The sequence below is a fragment of the Tursiops truncatus genome, chromosome 15 (genome assembly GCF_011762595.2).
Source record: "Tursiops truncatus isolate mTurTru1 chromosome 15, mTurTru1.mat.Y, whole genome shotgun sequence".
NCBI classification, from domain to species: domain Eukaryota; kingdom Metazoa; phylum Chordata; class Mammalia; order Artiodactyla; family Delphinidae; genus Tursiops; species Tursiops truncatus.
Genome location: NC_047048.1, coordinates 33,593,797 through 33,617,040, shown reverse-complemented (window position 1 = coordinate 33,617,040; position 23,244 = coordinate 33,593,797). Strand labels below are relative to the sequence as shown.

Below are 23,244 nucleotides of genomic sequence, written 5' to 3'. Positions count from 1 at the left end.
ATCCTTTAAAGCTTGTTTTTCCTTATTTATTTTCATTTTGGATGATCTGTCCATTGTTGAGAGTGGGGTGTTAAAGTCCTCTACTATGATTGTGTTACTGTCGATTTCCCCTTTTATGGCTGTTAGTATTTGCCTTATGTATTGAGGTGCTCCTATGTTGGGTGCATAAATATTACAATTGTTATATCTTCTTCTTGGATTGATCCCTTGATCATTATGTAGTGTTCTTCTTTGTCTCTTGTAATAGTCTTCATTTTAAAGTCTATTTTGTCTGATATGAGAATTGCTACTCCAGCTTTCTTCTGATTTTCATTTGCATGAAATATCTTTTTCCATCCCCTCACTTTCAATCTGTATGTGTCCCTAGGTCCGAAGTGGGTCTCTTGTAGACAGCATATATATGGGTCTTGTTTTTGTATCCATTCAGCCAGTCTACGTCTTTTGGTTGGAGTGTTTAATCCATTTACATTTAAGGTAATTATCAATATGTATGTTCCTATTACCATTTTCTTAATTGTTTTGGGTTTGTTATTGTAGGTCTTTTCCTTCTCTTGCATTTCCTGCCTAGAGAAGTTCCTTTAGCATTTGTTGTAAAGGTGGTTTGGTGGTGCTGAATTCTCTTAGCTTTTACTTGTCTGTAAAGGTTTTAATTTCTCCATCAAATCTAAATGAGATCCTTGCTGGGTAGAGTAATCTTGGTTGTAGGTTTTTCCATTTCATCACTTTAAATATGTCCTGCCACTCCCTTCTGGCTTGCAGAGTTTCTGCTGGAAGATCAGCTGTTAACCTTATGGGGATTCCCTTGTATGTTATTTGTTGTTTTTCCCTTGCTGCTTTTAATATTTTTTCTTTGTATTTAATGTTTCGTAGTTTGATTAATATGTGTCTTGGCATTTTTCTCCTTGGATTTATCCTGTATGGGACCCCCTGTGCTTCCTGGACTTGATTAACTATTTCCTTTCCCATATTAGGAAAGTTTTCAACTATAATCTCTTCAAATATTTTCTCAGTCCCTTTGTTTTCCTCTTCTTCTCTGGGACCCCTATAATTCGAATGTTGGTGTGTTTAATGTTGTTCCAGAGGGCTCTGAGACTGTCCTCAATTCCTTTCGTTCTTTTTTCTTTATTCTGCTCTGTGGTAGTTATTTCCATTATTTTATCTTCCAGGTCACTTATCCCTTCTTCTGCCTCAGTTATTCTGCTATTGAACCCTTGTAGAGAATTTTAAATTTCATTTATTGTTTTGTTCCTCATTGTTTGTTTGCTCTTTAGTTCTTCTAGGTCCTTGTTAAACGTTTCTTGTATTTTCTCCATTCTATTTCCAAGATTGTGGATCATCTTTACTATCATTATTGTGAATTCTTTTTCAGGTAGGCTGCCTATTTCCTCTTCATTTGTTTCATCTGGTGGGTTTTTACCTTGCCCCTTCATCTGCTGTGTGTCGCTCTGTCTTCTCATTTTGCTTAACTTACTGTGTTTGGGGTCTCCTTTTTGCAGGCTGCAGGTTTGTAGTTCCCATTGTTTTTAATGTCTGCCCCCAGTGGCTACAGTTGGTTCAGTGGGTTGTGTAAGCTTCCTGGTGGAGGGGACTAGTGCCTGTGTTCTGGTGGATGAGGCTAGATCTTGTCTTTCTGGTGGGCAGGTCCACGTCCGGTGATGTGTTTTGGGGTGTCTGTGACCTTATTATGATTTTAGGCAGCCTGTCTGCTAATGGGTGTGGTTGTGTTCCTGCCTTGCTAGTTGTTTGGTATATGGTGTCCACCACTGCGGCTTGCTGGTCGTTGAGTGGAGCTGGGTCTTGGCGTTGAGATGGAGATCTCTGGGAGACTTTCGCTGTTTGATATTACGTGGAGCTGGGAGGTCTCTGGTGGACCAATGTCCTGAACTTGCCTCTCCTACCTCAGAGGCACAGCCCTGATGCCAGGGTGGAGCACCAAGAGCCTTTCATCCACATGGCTCAGAATAAAAGGGAGAAAAAAAGAAAGAGTGAAAAAGATAAAATAAAATAGTTATTAAAATAAAAAATAATTATTAAAAAGAAATTTAAATGTAATAAAAAGAAAGAAAGAAGAGAGCAACCAAACCAAAAAACAAATCCACGAATGATAACAAGTGCTAAAAACTATACTAAAACAAGAAAAAACAAAAAACAAACAAAAAAAAAACGGACAGACAGAACCCTAGGACAAATGGTAAAAGCAAAGCTATACAAAATCACACACAGAAGCATACACATATACACTCACAAAAAGAGAAAAAGGGGAAAAAATATATATCGTTGCTCCCAAAGTCCACCTCCTCAATTTCGGATGATTCGTTGTCTATTCAGGTATTGCACAGATGCAGGGTACATCAAGGTGATTGTGGAGCTTTAATCCGCTGCTCCCGAGGCTGCTGGGAGAAATTTCCCTTTCTCTTCTTTGTTTGCACAGCTCCCGGGATTCAGCTTTGGATTTGGCCCCGCCTCCACGTGTAGGTCACCTGAGGGTGTCTATTCTTCTCTCAGACAGGACGGGGTTAAAGCAGCAGCTGACTCGGGGGCTCTGGCTCACTCAGGCTGGGGGGAGGGAGGGGTGCGGATGCGGGGCGAGCCTGCGGCGGCAAAGGCCGGCATGACGTTGCACCAGCCTGCGGTGCGCCGTGTGTTCTCCCGGGGAAGTTGTCCCTGGATCCCGGGACCTGGCAGTGGCGGGCTGCACAGGCTCCCTGGAAGGGAGGTGTGGACAGTGACCTGTGCTCGCACACAGGCTTCTTGGTGGTGGCAGCAGCAGCTTTAGCGTCTCATGCCGGTCTCTGGGGTCCACGCTGATAGCCGCGGCTCGCCCCTGTCTCTGGAGCTCCTTTAAGCGGCGCTCTTAATCCCCTCTCCTCGCGCACCAGGAAACAGAGAGGGAAGAAAAAGTCTCTTGCCTCTTCTGCAGCTCCAGACCTTTTCCCGGACTCCCTCCCGGCTAGCTGTGGCGCAATAGCCCCCTCAGGCTGTGTTCATGCCGCCAAGCCCAGCCCTCTCCCTGCGATTGGACCGAAGCCTGAGCCTCAGCTCCCAGCCCCGCCCACCCTGGCGGGTGAGCAAACAAGCCTCTCGGGCTGGTGAGCACCGTTCAGCACCGATCCTCTGGTGCGGGAATCTCCCCGTTTTGCCCTCCGCACCTCTGTTGCTGTGCTCTCCTCCGCGGCTCCGATGCTTCCCCCCTCCGCCCCCCGCAGTCTCCGCCTGCGAAGGGGCTTCCTACTGTGTGGAACGCTTTCCTCCTTCACAGCTCCCTTCCACTGGTGCAGGTCCCGTCCCTATTCTTTTGTCTCTGTTTATTCTTTTTTCTTTTGCCCTACCCAGGTATGTGGGGAGTTTCTTGCCTTTTGGGAGGTCTGAGGTCTTCTGCCAGCATTCAGTAGGTGTTCTGTAGGAGTTGTTCCACATGTGGATGTATTTCTGATGTATTTGTGGGGGGGAAGGTGATCTCCACGTCTCACTCTTCCGCCATCTTGAAGCTCCCTCTCTTCTGCGTCTCTTCAAGGTCCTTAGGGTACTTCACTGCTCATGAGCACTTCGAATAAGGTCTTCTGCAATTTGGATTCTGTTTACCTCTTACTTTGTCTCTTACAACTTTCTAGCAACTTCCTCCTCTAACGTTTTCCATCCATCCAATATACATATATATATATATATTTTTTTTTTTGCGGTACGCGGGCCTCTCACTGTTGTGGCCTCTCCCGTTGCGGAGCACAGGCTCCGGACGCGCAGGCACAGCGGCCATGGCTCACGGGCCCAGCTGCTCCGCGGCATGTGGGATCTTCCCGGACCAGGGCACGAACCCGTGTCCCCTGCATCGGCAGGCGGACTCTCAACCACTGCGCCATCAGGGAAACCCCATCCATCCAATATTTATCAAGCTCCTACTATGTAAAGGCAGCTGGATAAGTGCTGAGTTTACAGTGGTGAACAAGATGTACATGGTCCTTGACCTCCTCGAGTTCACAGTCAATAAACTAACAGGTAATTAGTAAACTAAGTGTGAAAGGTGCCATAAAGGAAAAACAGGGTGATACGAGGGAGAAAATGGGAGTAGGGAGGTGCACTAAGGGTCTTCCTAGATTCAACTAAACATTCAGACTCATAAGAATTCCACAGTTCACTCTTAGCATCACAAGCTCTAGGAGGATAGAGGATGGGAAACCCAGCTGGCTGCTAGGGCAACATCAGGTGTTCCTCCTCCTCAGTGGTTCATGCAGCATCAGTGCAAGAAGACTTGAACTTGGGCAGGGGCGGCTCTGCCCTGGCTTAGAAGCTGCATGTGTCACAGGAGCCAGTATCTCTTGTCACAGTGCCATAAGCAGAGCTCTCAGGAACTCTGCAAGGAGCATCCTAATACAGAGGAATGACATCAAAATTATGGCATTCCATCAGGTACTCATAGTTCATTTATAGTTATTCCTAGACCGGATGCAACATACCAGTGAGAGGTCAGTTATACTCTGGGTAATGTTGCCTAGTAATAGAATTGACATCTCAGCTAATTAGTTTACCAGGGAGACAGTGCTAGGAAGTTAACTGAAGGTTAAGTTCTCATACAGAAGGAGGAAGGGTTTTGTTATCCCTTTGCTCATTGGGGGGTTTCCTTAGATAGAGTGGTCAGGGATCATACTGTTTTAGTTTAGTTCTCAAGTTCGAAAAAGGTGAGGGAAGAGTATCTTAGGCAAAGAGAATGGGAAGAGTTTGGTGTCTTCCAGGAAGGGAGAATCAAAGGAGGTAGGCTGGAGAGGTGGGCTGGGGCTCATGGCATCCTGTGTGAGGAGGTTGGGTTTTATTTGAAGTTTGGATTTTATTCCTTGTCCTTGCTGACTTAGAGTGAAATGCAGTATTCTCACTAAGTGATTGCATACTTCCAGTGTTTCAGGTACAGAGTTGCCTGGCCAAAGTCTTGTATGCCTTCCTCTGTAGGAGTCTATATCAAGGAGTGTTCTAATTTTTTTTTTCAGGGGAAGGAAGGATTTATTATTACTTACAGAAAGTAAGGAGAACACCAGGATTTTTCCCAAAGTAGTGACTCTAAGGGGTGTTCTAATGTTGCATTGCTATATAATAATCCACACTAAAAAAACATAAAACAACAACTATTTTATTAAACTCAGAGAATTTCTGGATCAGAGGTTTGGACCAGTGTGATGGTTAATTTTGTGTGTCAAACTGACTGGGTCACAGTGCCCAGATATGTGGCCAAACATTCTTCTGAGTGTTCCTGTGAGGGTATTTTTGGATGAGATTTACCTTTAAATTGGTGGACTTCGAGCAAAGCAGACTGCTCTCCATAACGTGGGTGGGCCTCAGCCAACCAGTTGAAGGTCTGACTAGAGCAAAAGACCTGCACTGAGCAAGAGGGAATTCTGCAGCAGAAGGCCTTTGGACTTGAACTGCACACAGCCAATAGGGTGTGTAATATATAGAAAGACATTTATTTAAAGGAGTTGGCACACGCATTATGCAGCTTGGCAAGTCTAACACCTGCTAGGTGGGCCAGCAGGCTAGAGACTCAGGGGAGATGGCTCCCACATCCCAATAGGGTGTTAAAGGAGTTGGGGACATGTTTCTAAAACCAACACAGTATGTTATCTGGCTACAAATTATTTGCATTTATCTCACCTGCAAAATATACTTGACTCTCCTAAGATCCCCTAAAAGTATCTCCCACTGTACCATCAAGCTTGGCTTGAGGCCAAGGATATCATAAACCTTATTTAAGGTCTAGATGTGGATGAGGATCCTTGAGTTTGGTTCCTTGGATATAGTTCCTCTAGATCTGAAGACCTGTAAACTGAAGACACAAATTATCTGCTCCCCCTCTCTACACAATATGTAATGATGAGACAGGTGTAGGATAAGTGTAATAAAAGTTATTATTCAAAGAAAAGGGGAAAACATAGCAGTCAGTTGCCCATAGTAATTCTAAAATTCAGCTTCGCATCTAAGGACCATTTCTTGATAAAGGTTCAAAACAGGTCTTTGGGAATGATTTTTGTGGCTTTTGGCTCCATCCTCTGAGATCTTGATTCTGACCTTTGAGTCACCTTCTTTTACCCCCATAAGAAATAGGCCATATTTGCAGCTGAGTAGATTTCTCAACTTTCTTTCCGTCTGTAGAAGTTTGGGGATCCACAGAACCCCTTTTATTAGTACAATCTCAGTTCTTCTTAGTCCAGGCTGGTATAATTACTTTAAAGACTTTGTGGATTTCTTATGTGGCAATTCATTATCTGTTTCATTTGACCAAAACTACACACATAAATCTCTCTGAGATAAGTCCTTCTGTAATTGGGCCTCCTGTGGAGCTTCTGTGGGATAGCACACTTAATATCCTTAGAAAATCTATTGTCTTCAAGTACCTCCTTAAGATTCTCAGATGGGACTTTGTTTGACTGAAATGGTCTCTAGGAGGCACCACCTTAAATATTTCTGAGATTATTTTTTATTGAAGTATATTTGATTTACAATATTATGTTAGTTTCAGGTGTATAGCATAGTGATTAAGTATTTTTGCAGATTGTATTTCATTACAGGTTATTATAAAGTAATGGCTATAATTCTCTTTGTTACACAGAAAATATCGTTGCTTATCTATTTTATATATATAGTAGTTTGTATCTGTTTATCCCAAACTCCTAATTTATCCCTCCCTGCTTCTCTGTCCTCTTTGAAATTTCTGAGATTTTAACAAATGGATGTCAGTCACCATTGACCTCATCTTTACTCCAGAACAAGCATAGTGTTATGATAACAATCTGGAATTGATGTGTCCTTTCTTACTTTGAGTGCCTTTTGCTGGGTGGAAAGATTGTCCTTGGCTTTTTGTATTTACTCCCAACTTTTCCCCAAATGATATCATTTATTCTTTAATTGAGCTCTGTCCTTGCTCAGTTTAATACAGGCATCTAGAAGAAGCCAGAAGACACCTTCAATACTATGGAAATCTCCTTAGATGCATCCCTGAGTTCATTCAGAACACTTTTAGTTTCCAAATGACTGCAACCAATAGTGCTGTCAAACTTTCTTCCACTACAGAACAAGGAACTCGTTTTTCCTCAGCTTCTAATAATAGTTTCCTTCTTGCCCTCACCAACTGTTTCCTGGAGGTCTGTCACATGGTCACCAAGTGAATGCCACATGATCTGGGTTTTGATTTAGTGGCATCCCACGTCTAGAAAACAACTTTTGTTCCAGTTATCTGTTGCTCTTTACCAAATCACCCCAAACTTAGCAGTAAAATAAGATGATGATTTGATTGTGTTTGTCGATTCTGTGGGTCAGGAATTTGGACAGGGCAAAGCTTGTCTCTGTCCTCTAATGTTTGGAGCCTCAGCTAGGGAGACTCAGATGGCTGGGGGTGACTCATACAGCTTGAAGCTACATCACCATCTGGAAACTTCTTTACTCACATGTCTGGTGCCTGGGTTGGGATGATTGAAAGGCTGGGCTCGGCTAGGATTCTTTTTTTTTAATTGAAGTATAGTTGGTTTACAATATTGTGTTAGTTTCAGGGGTACAGCAAAGTGATTCAATAATATGTGTGTGTGTATATATATACATATATATATATTTCAGGTTATTTTCCATTATAGGTTATTACGTATGTTGGATATTGTTCCCTGTGTTATACAGTAAATCCTTGTTGCTTATCTATTTTATATATAGTAGTGTGTATCTGTTAATCCCAAGCTCCTATTTTATTACCCCCATCCCTTTCCCTTTGGTAACCATAACTTTGTTTTCTATGTCTGTGAGTCTGTTTCTGTTTTGTAAATAAGTTCATTTGTATTATTTTTAGATTCCACGTGTAAGTGATCTCATATTGTTGGGTTGTTTGGCTCATGTAGCATGAACCCAAGTGAAACCCCTTTGTCTATCATCACCCTTGGCACCTTCCATGGGTTACATTTATTTGGGGGAACAGATCTGACAGGTTGTGGAAGTAGAAATAGACTTATTCTGTGTTGTCCCCAAGAGTGGCACCAAGACATCATCAGTCATGATGATGATAGTGGTGATGACAATGATATTGACAACTAACATCGTTTAATGCATCCACCCAGTTGTTCATGTTAAAAACGCACATGTCTTTGCTTTGTTCCTCTTTCTCACCTGCCACACCCAGTCACCAAGACCCGTCAATTCAGTGTCCTAAATATTTCTTGAATCTATTTTCTTTACATTTCCATTGACACCTCTCTTCTTTTGATTACTTTAATAGATATGGGCTGTAGAACTGTCTTCTAGTCAGTGTGTTACTTCTGAAGTTCAGCCCCGGTCATTCCAACGTGTAAGTCTCATCATCTTGGAATAATATCCAAACCCCTTCTCGTGTCCCACAAGACCCAATCTCACCCCTACTTCTCTTCTTCATTCATTCTGAATTTCTCTTGCCTCTGGCACAACCCTGTCTCTGAAGGCCTTTGTCCTAGTCAGCTTGGGCTGCTATAACAAACTACCATAAACTGGGTGGCTTAAACAATAGAAATTTATCTCTCACAGTTCTGAAGGCTGGAAGCCCAAGATCAAGGTGCCAGCTAATTTGATTCCCAGTGAGGCCTCTCTTCGTGGCTTGCAGTCGGCTGCCTTCTCACTGTGCCCTCAGATGGTGAAGAGATATATCATCTTTCTCATGTCTCTTTTTTATATAAGGGCACTAATCCCATTCATGAGGGCTCTACTTCTATTACTTAATAACCTCCCCAAAGCTCTACCTCCTAATACTGTCACACTGGGGATTGGGGCTTCCACATGTGAATTTTGGAGGCACACAAACATGCAGTCCCTAGCAGCCTTTGAGTCAACTCTTCCCTCTGCCTAGAATGTTCTTCCTCCCTTTCTCCCAATTATATCAGTTCATATATTTCTTCCTCCAAGAAGCCTTCCCTGACTATCCCCCCACCCAAGTCTGAGTTGGGTGCCCTGCTAGTGCTCAGTGTGACTATCTGTGTAGATTTCCTTCCTGGCACTTATTTTATTTGTCACAGAATTTTATCTTACTTCCCAGTGAATTGTGAGCTCTGAGAGAATAAGGACCCTTCTCTCTTCCCATCAGATCTTAGCCCAGTGTCCAGCACATAGTATGCCCTCATTAACTATATGAATAAATGAAAGCCATGGCTGCTGCTTGCTGGCCAAGCCCACCCACAAGATGACAACTCTCTCCCACATACAAGAACCAGCTCAAAAGCCCTCCTGTATTTGCTTTCTGGGGGGTAGAAAATTATCTTCTAGGGAGAAAAATGCCTTAAAAACAGAATAGGCAAGTACTTGTGTAAATCATTAATAAATCTGTTTACTATTTTTATTTGCATTAAATATCAAATTAAATATTGCATTGAGTTAAATATTAATATTGCATTAAATATATATTACATTTTAAAAATTGAGTACTAGATGCTCTTCCTCAGAGTTGGATTATGAAGGCTTTAGCACAATCAACCCAGCATGTGCTAACTGTGTATGGTTGTTTTCTGTGTCATTGTTGATTTGCTAGGGTCCTCAGGAACAAGAGAAAAGGTGAGAGGCTGCAGGGGCCTGCAGATGGGTGGTATGGCTAGGAGGGCAGCGCTCCACAGTGAGAGTTGATGGCTGATGGCAGGAGGAGAGAGGAAAGGAAAGGAGGAGGGGGAATATACAATTTATCATGCACCTATTATTTGCCATACATTGTCCTAAGGGATTTGCATGGGTTATCTCATTTCATTTCATTAGAGACCAAAGAAACAGGTACAATTATTATTCTCCCTCACACAGGTGAGTCTCACAGAGGTTGGGAGATGTGCACAAGGCCTCGTAGCCTTGGTGGGGCTATCATAGGCAGTATGATTACACTCTTAACTATGATCCTCTGCTGTTGCTTGAGGGAGGAGTTTAAAGGTTGCTACTAATCAAAATGGACACATGGGTTTTAAAGGATTTTAAATTTTGGCTGTCTTTATTCCTAATGACAAGGGAACATGATGGAATTTAGACCCACCTATCCACCCACCTATCCATCCATCCATCCACCATCCACTCATCCACCTGTCCATCATCTGTCCATCCATCCATCTTACTGGTTCTTACTGAGCTCCTGATGGGTACCAGGAATGGCTAGGTCTAGGAATGTAGGAGTGAACGAGGCAGATATAATCCTTATGCTGATGGATCTCATAGTTCAGTGGCAGAAGCCAGGACCACTTGACTTTTAATATCCCAGGCTCTTTCCCCTTCACCAAGATGCTTCCATAGTTTGAAACACTCTTGGATCATGCGGTGTATCCTGTGTCTTGTGTCTCTGAAGAGCCAGGATGGGCTATGGTACTGAAGGGAGTTCTCTGGCCTGCGGTACTTACCACGCCCTGACCTCTTGGTGACTTGCTCAGAGAGTACCTGGTCAACATCATCTCTTCCTGATGACTGGATTCGCCCATGCTAGGCAGGATTGTCATCCGATCTGTTGTGCTCCAGTGCTCTGAGGCCACATGTGAACACGCATTGGAGTCTGGGTTAGATATGGTCCTGGGTCTTCAGGGAAGACCCTTGTCCCCTGTGTTAAGGGCCTCATCCACATGGCTGACAAGCTGTTCCCTGTCCCACCTGTATGACAGATACAGCGTACCTGTTCAGGTGGGTCCCAAGGCTTCATCATATCCCTATGCACTGTGATGCGGCTGGTGGGACCAAGTAGATTCTGACATAGACCAACCGTAGCACTTTGCTAGACCAACTGGTAAGGTCCCTCAGATCCTAAATTCATACTTCAGTTCAGACTTCTCATCTGAATCCCACACTGACATGTCCAGCTGCTTTCTGGACCATTCTAAATGGATGTCTAAAGGACATCTCAAATGTCATGTGTCCACTTGTCCCGTGCCTATCAAACACTTTCTTACTCTTCCCCCAATTTTTTCTTCTCCCCAAATATTCCCTGCTCAATTATTAGCATCACCTATCATTTTGCACCAGATATGCAACTCAGAAAACAAGAGGTCGTGGTATTTTCCCATCCCCACCCCCTGGCCTGCAAAACACACACACACACACACACACACACACACACACACACACACACACACACACACACACACACACACACACACACACACACACACACACACACACACACACACACACACGGTGACCCACCAGCAAGTCCTCTTGATTCTATCTCCAAAATATTTCTCAAGTCTGTCTCCTTTCCTCCATTCCCTCCACCACCACCTTAATTCACACTTCTATCACCTTTTGCAAAAACCACAGGTGCCTCTCAACGCATTAAGCTATCTCTACTCTTGCTCCATCCAAACTATTGTCCATGTGAGAATTAAAGTGATCCTGTCCCTTCCTGCCGTCATGTTTAGTGACTTTCCATTGCCCTTGGGAAGACTCCAGACTCCCAGCTTGGGCTGGATCCCAAGGCTTCTTTGATACTGTGCCCACCTGTCCCTCCAGCCTTGCCTTATAGCACCTTTTAGCGTGCTCTGTCCCCCTAACTAGGATGCAAGCCCCAGAGTTCAGGAGCTGCTGCTGGCTCACTCTGGATTGCCAGTTCACCAAGCACAGTGCCAGGACAGAGCAGGCCCCAGGAAATAGTGGTGGAGTGAATAAATGAGTGAATGAATGAATGAATGAGATAGCAAGACAGATAATGATTCCTTCCAAGTTGGTGGTTCTCTTATTTGTTCTCTTATTTGCACACAGGGGGGTTTAAAAGTGGGGTGGAACCTTGATCCTGTTCTTCCTGTGTCCACACTATGGCAGACACAGAACTCTCCCTTCGAGAGGGATGCATAGCCCAGCTGTGAACGGTGTGGACAGATGACAGCCTCCAGCTGTTAATGCCTTGGGCCTGCCTCAGCCCTTGAGCTGCCCTGCTCTTCTCAGGTTGGCGCCGACCAATGACTGCAAGACTGTGGTCCTAGGACCTGACCCTTTCTGCCGGATGCAGGACTCCTCTAATGGGCACTTGGCTCTGGAGTCCCTGGCGAGCGGCCAGGAACTGTCAGGTCTGCATCCCCACTGACAGCTTCCCTTGTCGCATCCTGCCTCCTCCCTTCTCCTTGCACGGCTTGTGTCAGTGTCCCGTGGCTGCTGCAGAAAATGATCACGAACTGGCGCTGTAAAACAACAGAAGTTTATCCTATCACAGTTCTGGAGGCTAGAAGTCCAAAATCAAGGGAGCTATGCTCCCTTCAAAGGCTCTAAGAGGGGACCCCACATGCCTCTTCCAGCTTCTGGTGGCTCCAGGCGTTCCTTGGCTTGTGGCTGCATTGCTCCAGTCTCTGCCTCTGTCTTCACATTGCCCTCTTCGCTGTGTCTGTGTGTCTCTTATGTCTCAAATCTTCCTTTTCTCTCTTAAGAACACTGTCTTTAGATTTAGGGATTCCCTCCCTACCCCGCCCCAGTCCAGTGTGACCTCATCTTACCTTGATTATATCTGCAAAGACCTTTTCCCAAATAAGGTCACATGCACAGGTTCTGGGGAATTAGGACTTGAACATATTTTGAGGGGGGGACACTATTTAACTCCCACTCAGGTGTTACTCCCCAGTAAACCTTTTGCATGGTTAACTCCACCTTGACATCTGCTTTCCAGGAGACCCGGTTGACAGACTTTCTTCCCTCATCTGGAGTGTTCTGCTCCTTGCCTGTTATGATATTTCACTTCTGCTTAAATATTTTTTTGCCTTCCCAAGTCACTTGGAAGTTCCCTGAGGGCAAGTGTGTGTCCTTCTGGACAATGCCAAGTGTGACCTTTCATTTATGTGAAAGAATCTGGGGACAAGAGAGGTCTTGGAATTAGAATTAGACAAAGCAGGTCTGAATCCTATCTCGCCAACCACAGGGACCCTGGGACCTTTACTTCTCTCTTTTCATGATCTGTGAACCAGACATGATAATAATATCCACCTTTCTTGTGGTCTTTTTGTGAGGATTAAATGTTTTCATTCACATATGATGGGGGGAGTTCGCCACTGTTCTGTCTACACCATTACAACTTCTCTTCCTCACCCTGTATCTTTTTTTTTTTTTTTTTTTTTGCGGTATGCAGGCCTCTCACTGCTGTGGCCTCTCCCGTTGCGGAGCACAGGCTCCGGACGCGCAGGCTCAGCGGCCATGGCTCACGGGCCCAGCTGCTCCGCGGCATGTGGGATCTTCCTGGACTGGGGCACGAACCTGTGTCCCCTGCATCGGCAGGCGGACTCTCAACCACTGTGCCACCAGGGAAGCCCACCCTCTATCTTTTAAGCGGCCTATAAGTCTCCTTTGAAAAAGGAGGGCACCCGTGAAAAGGGGGCGGGCACATGGAGAGGTTTTGTTGGGGCTCTGCAAAGGCTTGGGGCGTGAGCAGGACTCCTTCTGGACCATCTACAGTCTTTGGGTGGCAGTTTGTGGAAGACTCTTTCCACATGGTGATGGAGCTCCTCATCCTGGGTTATGTGATCTCCCTCAAAGGGCAAGATTATTCTGTAGGCATTGGATTGGCAGCTGCCTTTGGATATCAAAAAAGACTGAACACTGTTTCTTTCTCTTTTCACTCCTGCTAAAGTAATCCTAATCCTCCCAGAGGCAAGGAGGAGGCCTCTGATTGATGGAAAGTCTTATATAAGGAGGGGCACCAAGGAAAAGTACGAAGATTAACCCAAGTTCTAATCCTGTTGCAGGAGCAAAGTGTGTCACCTGCTTGGGCATTGTGCAGCAGCTATTATGAATATTGTTGCTTGATATCCCAGTGTCATTGTCCTTGTCATCAGGGTGGGGAGTGAGGGACACCCTCAGATGTCAAGGCGGAAATTCTGCTCACGAAACGGATGACGGGGAAGGAGTGTCTGCAGAAATACTCCACTGGGTAGAGGGACGGAGATGCCGCAAGCAAACCGGGTTCTTCCCTGCTGTTTTGCATTCTTGCTGTGCCTTCTAGGAGATTGCAGCCTGGAGAGGAAACAAGAAAGCCGGCCCAGAGTTGACTTCACCCCGTCACGGTCTCCCTGTTTGCAAGGTCATGCGAGCAGAGGACAGATCCATTTTTAAGAGTGATGCGTGGAGTGGCAACATCTGAGCTTCCAGAGAGTGCAATGGTGTGATGCTAAGAGACACAGGATCCTGCTCTGCACTGTCCTCTGCCCCTCCTTCCTCCTCTCCTTCTTCCCTACTCCTTCCTTCCCCTTAATGCACTCGTGTTCCCAGACGCCGCGAGCAGAAGGGGTGGGTGAGGAGACTAGCCTGCAGGGAGGGAAGGTACCTCATTATTATATTGGACACTGTTCAGAATTAGAGCTTTGGGCCCCACAGCTCCTGCAGCAACCAACCAGGCTCTGGTGAAAGTTTCAGGCGGTTTTCTCTTCCCTTTAAAGCCTGTTGGGACATTTTCAACAGAGGAGAAAGGGGTAGAGTTCACCTTAATCTTTCTCTGTCCCATATTTCTGCCTTTAAGTGGATCCAAGCCCAAGCCTTGTAATTATCTCAAAAATAGACCTGATAGCCATGGTGCATTCGGTGGGTTTCCTTGGCGATGTCTAATGAAACAGCGCAGTGAGGAGGAGATAGCCTGTTGGTGGGTGGATAGATGGCCCTGCGTCTGTTAATCTCACATTTCATCTCCGTTTAAGCAGTCTCTGAGCTCATTAATTGTCTTTCTGAGTAGGGCCAGGCATTTATCTTTGAGAGCTATCTAGCTTTACTGAGTTCATCCAGGCTAAAGAGAAGGGGAGGGGCAGACTGTAGATGTCCACCTAATTTTACTGAACAAGAAATAGATAGTTAGACAGAGTGATGGCTCTTGATCTGTTTTGCCTGATTGCCTGGCCACCAGAAAAGTGGTACCGGTTGCTTCCCCCACCAGTTGTGGATGAGAGTGCCACCTCCCCATATGCCGTCATAGCATGGAAGATCACCCGTCTCTTTCTGACATAAGGTGGAATTCTGTCAACGCCCACGTCATAGAACAAACATAAAAGAAACTCATAGAGCTGCCTAATGCACACAGAGTACCTGTCTGTTTTAAACAAGCCAGATACACAATCATTCAAATTTTATGAGAAGGATAAAGTAAAATGACTCTTTATACGCTGCCACGATATTTTTTTAACCATCAGATCCCTCTGATGCATTTCAAATAGATTCTGAATGTTGATGAATAGGGGAATAATTAAATAAAATATGGTTCATCCGTAGTATGGAATTCTGTGCAGCTGTTAAAAAAGGAAGTGATGGCTCCACGCCAGGGGTTCTCAACTGGTGGTCCCCTTGGGGGACCCTTGGCCGTGTCTGTAGACATTTTTTGTTGTCACGATTGGGGGAGAGGATATGGTCCTGGCATTTAGTGGGTAGAGGCCAGGGATGTTGTTAAACATCCCACAATGCACATGACAGCCCCTCACAGCAAAGAATTATCCAGGCCAAATTTTCAACAGTGCTGGAATTGAGAAACTCAATTCTACATGAATTATATGGAAAAGATTTTCATACTCTATTGTTAAGTTTATAAAAAGCAAGTGTTCAGATCAATATCTACAGCTCCAATCCACTTTTTAAAATTAAGAAGTATATATTATGTGTATCTGCATATGTATATATAGGCAGATATGTTTGAACATGTTTAGGAAAAAACCCATGAGAATACATGTCTAATTTGTGTTGTTTTTTGAGGGGTGAGTTTGGTGATTAGTAGGGGCTTTCTTCATTTATGATTCAGAAAAGAGTGGTGAGGAAAATAGTATGGATCCTGATTTGTATGGATTCAATGGAGACCCTACCTTTCCAGTATCACACATACTGCAAAGTGGATTTTCACAGGGCAGCACATACATTGCTTTTCAAGGGACTGTTATATGAGGCTCTCTAGATGAATGCTATGAATGAGATTTTTATAGGAGACTCTTTCTTTTCATTGCCCAGTGTCTGCCATTAGTTACAGCTGAGCCTGGCAATACTAGGTCTCGATTTCTTAAACAAACAAAATAAAATGAAACTCTGAATATGGGGGAATAAACAGATCCTAGTGCATAAAAATTCTTTAAAAGCACATCATGGCACACTAAGATGACCAACACTCAGAAAAATAACAGCCATGGAATATTCGTTTTGACCAAATTGTCCTGCTGGTCCCTTTGCTTTCAGCCAAATTGTTTTCAGTAGCACAAAGAGACTTATCCAGAAGCCTTTGAAGCATCTATTATTATGCAGTTATTATGCAGTAACCAGACCAGGGGGGAGAGTGCAGTGCAAGAGGCACAGCTGCCGTGGATCAAGAGGGTTGGAGCATGGGGATGAGTGAGAGGAGGCACCCAGGCTTCAGGCTCAGGGGGCTGGCAGAACTGGGACGCACTTCTCCAACCCAGGAGATGAGGGGGCACAACTGGTGGAAAGAGGAGGGCGTGGCTTGGACCGTGTGATGTTGAAATGTCAGTGGGACACGCATGTGGAGAGAGCGAGAGGACAGTCAGTTTGTTGGGTCTGGAGCTCAGGATGGCAGCCAGGACCAGACACACACATACAGGGGTCCTAGAGGAGGTAGGGATTGAGGTCTGGATGGGACAGGAAATGGTTCCAAGGGAGGGGGAGTAATGTGCATGCAGAGGCGGATTCCTAGAGGATGGTGGTGTTCCCGGAATAGGCATAGGAAACGGAGCCCAAAGGACGAAGGGCTTTGGGAAAAGATGTCAGAGAGGGGACAGACAGACTCACTGCAGAGGGTTCCAGGCAAGGTGAGAAGGGACAAGGGTCCTGGGCTGTGCAATAAAGCTGTCCGGGTAAGGGGGAGTGGGCGCTGAGGAGTAAATGAGAAGGCGGAGGGCCCTCATATGCTCTTCCTTGGAGCTGTTGCCTTACTTGGATTGTGATTCCCTAATTCCTGTCTGCTTCTCCTCCAGACTGTAAGTACCCTTACATGGCATGGGGACCATGTCCATTTGTTCTTCTCACTGTGTCTCCAATGTTGAGCACAGTTCTGGAGGGTGGACATAAAGAAGCAAAGAGAACTGAACTTTTACAGTTACTAAAGGAGGTGAAGGAGCAAGGAAGAGGGGGCCTCAGAGAAGGAGCTGGCGTAGAAGGAGGGTTTGGAGATAAGGGGAGGGATGCTGGACAGAGGAAAGACTGGGGGAGGCACAGGGCTCGGTTCTGAGACCCCAGGAGAAAGATCTATGTTGGTCCATCCCCTTGTATGCAGACCCCGGGCTCCACCTTGCACCCCCCCCCCACCTTTCAGCCTGTGTCTCCCTTGTAAGCTGAGGTCAGAGACCCACCTGAGCCTGCCCCGTGGACCAGGCACTGATGGGGGAGGAGAAGACGGGTGCTCTACCCTGCCCATGCCTTTCAACACAGGCAGGCAGGACAAGCCCTCTTGTTTACACTTTGCAAACAGGAGAGAAACGCCACAGGCATGCCTGGTCTAACAGCCTTTGGGAGGTGGTAAGAGAAGCAGCTTAACATTTATTCCACGAGTTACCTGTTTCCATATTGTGGCCCTAGCTCTGTCATGTCCCCGAAGATTTCTCTTTATGTGGACGGTCTGTGCTGGCTGGTCCTAGCCCACGTTCATTGTTAATCTGTGGGGCGTGGACTTGACCAACAGTGGTAATAAACATACTAATAATGGTTCTAGGTATTTTCGCCCTAAAGCTTCTGTGCTGTAAACATCTTTGCTGCAAACATTTTCACCCCATAACTAATTGGCCCTAAGGCAATTTTGCTGTAAAAGATAAAATAACTGGCGAACAGTTGGCTTCGTTTCCTCACTGACGCAGGACTCCCATTTTTATATTCCATCCATCTTCGCCCTTGTGATGGTCTAAACAGTGATGAGTAGATGTGGTCGTCTTAAAGCAGTGGATGGTAACAACTACTGTATCGATGTAGTTGATAGAAAACACGGTGATAAAACTTAACTGGAAGTGTGAAATTGAGAGTGCAAAGCCAAATCACATATTATACTAGAAAACGATAGCATCAGTTTGCAAATCCTTAGGTGATTTGAAGGCGCTAAGTTGAACCCATGTTTCCAACAGAACTTTGGAACATTCACCAATGGCCATGTGACCATCTGCCAAGAAGCAGCAGCAGTGATACAGAGCTCAGCTACAAACATGCATCCTGGTGTTTGAGATGGATCCTTGTCAGTTATTTGCACAGTATTGCTGTGAATCTACATGCATTTTATTTCATTTTTATTTTTTAGATTAATTTTTTGGAGTATAGTTGGTTTACGATGTTGTGTTAGTTTCTGCCGTACAGCAAAGTGAATCAGTTACACATATACATATATCCATTCTTCTTAAGATTCTTTTCCCATATAGGTCATTACAGAGTATTGAGTAGAGTTCCCTGTGCTATACAGCAGGTTCTTATTAGTTATCTATTTTATATACAGTAGTGTGTATATCTCAATCCCAATCTCCCATTTTATTCCTCCCCTCCCTTTTCCCCCTCGGTAACCATAAGTTTGTTTTCTACATCTGTGACTCTTTCTGTTTTGTAAATAAGTTCATTTGTACCAGTTTTTTTAGATTCCACATATAAGTGATATCATGTGATATTTGTCTTTCTCTGACTTACTTCACTCAGTATGAGAATCTCTAGGTCCATCCATCTTGCTGCAAATGGCATTATTTCATTCTTTTTTATGGCGGAGTAATATTCCAATTGTATAATATTTGCACGCATTTTAAATGTGTGCAAATATTTTGTATTTTACAATAAAGTCTTAAATTTTGTTATTCATTTTTCATTATGTCCTTTTCAACATCCCTCTTTACTTTTTTGTTATTTTATCTTTTACAGTAAAATTACCCTACAGCCAATTAGTTTTGCAGCAAAAATATTTGTGGAGAAAATGTTTATGGCAAAAAGGCTTGTGGCAAAGATGCTTTGGGCAAAGATGCTGGTCTAGGCTATTAACAGCTCTTGACACTGGGGCCTTTGCTGAGTGGTGGCCGTGAACCAGGTGTGTGGTATCTCATTTAATCCCCACGACCACCCGGTGAAGTAGGAGGGGAGCCTGGAGCTCAGCCTGGGATGGATGGGCGGTAACGGTGGAACGTTTTCTTCTCAGGTGGCCTGGTCTCCTGGGCCCAAGACCTTGGGCAGCAAAGCAGAGCAACGTCCCATCTCTTTGTCTTTAAGGTACTGGCTTGGTTAAGCTCCCCGCAGCTTGTTGGGCCTGGAGCCCTGGCTGGGACTAGCGAGTTCCAGGGTATTTTCTTTGGTTCAGCAGAGTCCAGGAAAGGGGTTCTCTTGTTTCTCTGCCTTGGAGTCCGAGGTGCTGTGGGAGGCCACAGGCATGTGATGAAGGGGCTCAATCTGAGCTTTGGGCAAGGAAAAGGGGAGCTTGTGGTGTCTTCTCTCCCTTTGGGTGGGAAACCATCTCGACCAATAGGAAATATGGTGGAAGTGCGAACAGAGGATGGAGAGAGAGAGGAAGGAAGAGAAGGTTTACTTGGCTTGGATAGTGATGTCCCAGGCCCGGGGGCCACCTGGCCCTGGGATTTGCATTTTACAAAGTGTCTGTGCAACTCACCTTTTCCCTTTTGTCTCAGCCGGGGCCCTTCCCGTGCTGGGAGCTGGCTCGGCATTCTGAGAACAAGTGGAGCATGTGCGTGGGTCAGTCCACAGCGTGGGGGCTCTTTGGGCCTACTGAGTAGGGTGTGGCTTTTGGTTCTGTGAAAGTGTGCTTAAAATCTTCTGGTGGCTTCTGAACTTGCTTAGAGAAAACCCAAATTCCATATGTTGACCTTCAAGGCTTGTCATGATCTGGCCCTTGCTTGCCTCCCTGATGTCTGACTATCCCGATACTCCAAACTTCCTGCTTCCTGGCCCTTGTCCACTCGTGCCTGCCCCAGGGCCTTTGTAACTGCTGTTTCTACACTGAAAATACCTACTCCAGATATGTCTGGCTCTTTCTTGTCATTCAACTCTCAACCCTCCCCAACAAAAAGTAGCACCTGTCATTCTCCATCCCACAACCCATTTTGTTATCATCATTGGACTTATCACTATCTGACATTATCTTCATTTATGGTTATTTATTATCTTATTTGCCACGTCCTTCCTCCTCTCTCCCACCCAGTGGCAGGGACTTGTCGTCTGTTTATTGCTAGAAACACAGAGCCTACAATAGCACCTCGCTTGTGTTAGGCACCCCATCAACATTTTCGGAATAAATGAATCAAATATTTCTTTCCAAGGAGCATAGTTATTTTGTCTAAGAGAAAAACAAAGGAAAAACAATTGTTTCAATGCGAAACTCAACATTTCTTGTCTTTGTATTTTTTTATGCAGGATCTACTGTCCCTGCCATACAGCCTGGTCGAGGGTGAGGTAAGTACTCATTTTGTCCTGATTTAGGATTTTTGTTAAGTCTGATGGAAATGAAGGAGGTAAAAAAGTCTCATTCTCCCTATTACTGTGCAAACCCAGCCCAGCCATGCAGTGGGCATGCTAAGGAGAAGGGTGGGAATTGCCAGCGCTCATAGCCTATAGTTTTCTTAACCTCCCCTCCCAGTTGGAGGGGCTCCTGGACATAACTGGCACAAACCTGTTACCAGGCATGGCCGTCCAATCCCATGCCCAAGGCAGACATCTGTAATCAACCATAGCACAATTCAACCCTTACAGAGAACAGTTATTACTGATTGACCAGGGAAAGCTGGTGAGATGAAACTTATTCACACTTTTGATGTATGAGCTCTAGATGGGTGGTTAGGTGGCTTCTCATTAGGAATGATGAGAGTGGTTGTGAGGATGGGAATCAAGCCCTTCCCTCTATTTCATCATTCATCTGAAGGCAAATAAAGGAAGCCCACATCTTCCGGCATCATGCCACATTTTTATTAGCATTGGAGCCACCAGAGTTTGGCCATGTAAGAATATAATTGAACCAAATGGATCTATACCTTGGGGCAAAACATTTTTTTTTTATTGATTCCAACTCTACATTATTATTGTTCCTTAATGAGGAACTAATGTAATTTCTAATGAAGCCGTATGGCCCTCAGATAGACAAAGTAAGGTTTTATTTCCCTTGTGATGCTGTATGCTCTCTTCAATTAAAACCGGGAAGGAAAATTAATACAAATGTAAGAATTTTTTTTTTTCTAAGATTAGTGTCAAGATGGCAGCTTTTTATTAAACATGTAAATTTCCTGTGTGATGGGATTGGAGAGACATGTGGCTGGCCCTTGAGTGGACTGGAGATGTTTAAGTGGTGAAGGAGGCTTCACAGAGAGTCTGAATCTGTGGTCTCTGTCATTTGAGGGGTGATTAGAGTGGGCTCTGTGCTCCACGGCCCCCTCCCCTCCTCCCAGCGTTCTGTCCCCTGGAGCCGCACTCCCCAGGCTCCTGCTGTTGGCTGCCAGTTATTGGTAGAAGAATTTGAGGAACTGTGGGGTTTTTTGGGAAGTAATTTATTGATGTGAAATTCATATAACATAATAGTAGCCGTTTTAAAGTGAACAATTTAGTGGCATTTGGTATATTCACAGTGTTGTGCACCCACTGCATCTAAACATGTTCATCACCCCAAAAGGTAACCCCATTAGCACTCACTTCCCACTCCCCCTCCTCCCAGCCCTAAGCAACCACTAATGTGCTTTCTCTCTCTCTGGATTTGCCTGTTCTGGACACTTCATATAAATGGAACCAACAATGTGTGGCCACTTGTGACTGGTTTCTTTCACTGAGCATAATGTTTATGAGATTCATCTACGTGGTAGCTGTGTCAGTACTTCACTCCTTTTTTAAAAAAATTATTATTTATTTTATTTATTTTTGGCTGCATTGGGTCTTAGTTGTGGCATGCAAGATCTTTCGTTGCGGCATGTGGCTTCTCTCTAGTTGTGGCTTGCAGCCTCCAGGGCATGTGGGCCCTGTAGTTTGCGGCACGTGGGCTCTCTAGTTGAGGCTCGTGAGCTCAGTAGCTGTGGCAGGCGGGCTTAGTTGCCCTGCGGCATGTGGGATCTTCGTTCCCTGACCAGCGATCGAACCCACGTCGCCTGCATTGTAAGGCGGATTCTTTACCACTGGACCACCAAGGAAGTCCCTTCACTCCTTTTATGGATGAATAATATTCCATTGTATGGATGGACCCCATTTGTCTATCCATTTGTCTGTTGGTGGATATTTGGCTTGTTTCTACCTTTTGTCTATGGTGAATAGTGCTGATTTGAATATGTGTGTACAAGTATTTGTTTGAACATCTGTTTTCACTTCTTTTGGGTGTATACCTAGCAGTGGATTTGCAGGGTCATATAGTAATTCTGTGTTTAACTTTTTGAAGAACTGCAAAACTTTCCCATCTATAACAAGAGGAAAAGGAGTCTCGGCAAGGTTTCTGGTGTCTGCTGGGATTTGAAGCCTGGCAGGCTGGCTCCAGGGCCTGTGTTTCCAACCACCATGCTTTCCTGCATTTGGGCGTGTCAGCCCCATTTAGCACATCCTATTCTGTGCACTGCCCTGGGGAAAGCAGCAGTGCAGGGAAAGTGGAGGGCAGGTAGGCTCCTCTCACCTTGAGGGACCAAATGTATCATTCCTGGCCAGTCTCCCTCATTCCATGTGGCGTCTTGACCTTTAAACTCTGAAGAGTCTGTGCAGTTGCTGGACCAGTTGATTGAGTAGTCACTTGATTTGCTGATAGGTTGTTTGAACTGGTTACTCAATCTCTTTCTCTTTTTCTCAGGGCTGACGAAGTCAACTTGACAAAGTAATAACAATTCATTGGGTATCAGCTGTAAGCTGTGTGACAATACTTGAATTAGTCTCAATCTCCACAGCACATAGGCAGACTAGGTCTCATCATCCCTCTTTTCCTACCAGGGTTTGTGGGTAGAAGCCCAGAGAGGTGAAGTAACTTGCCCATAGTCACACAGCTTGTAAGCAGCAGAGCTGAAATTTGAACCCGGGTCTATGCATCTCTGCAGCCTGGATTCTCCCTGCTGTGTCTGCAGGCTTCTCCAGACTCCCTCAGCCATCAACATTTTCCACACTAGTGTGGTGATTTTTTAAAAAACCCATTACAGTTTGGGCTTTCCTGGACCTACACAGTCCCTAGAACATCTTGAGATGCTGGGAACTTCTCAGTCGGTTGTGAGAAAATGAGAATTCCTTTTGGGGGAATGACATTCCACTCTTCTCTCCTCCTAGTAAAACCACTAGGAGGCATATTGCAAAACGTGATCTGGCATCTACGGTCAAGGTGATTGTTTTTTTAACTGACTTTGTATCCTGCGTTCTCAATACTTTGGCAGT

General features: G+C 44.9%; 1 protein-coding gene across 18 annotated transcripts in view; it reads left to right on the top strand.

Moving 5' to 3' along the window:
* Nucleotides 1–23,244, top strand: part of RBFOX1 (RNA binding fox-1 homolog 1) — a 2,189,093-nt gene that overhangs the window by 205,584 nt on the left and 1,960,265 nt on the right. For all 18 annotated transcript variants that reach the window (XR_012326128.1, XR_012326127.1, XM_073792340.1 and 15 more), the window contains exon 2: nt 20,281–20,319. Coding sequence is in view for 16 of the 18 variants with exons in the window: in XM_073792340.1 (XP_073648441.1) it covers nt 20,281–20,319 (39 nt within the window). In the remaining 2 variants the exon portion in view is untranslated. The remainder of the gene's footprint in view (nt 1–20,280; nt 20,320–23,244) is intronic.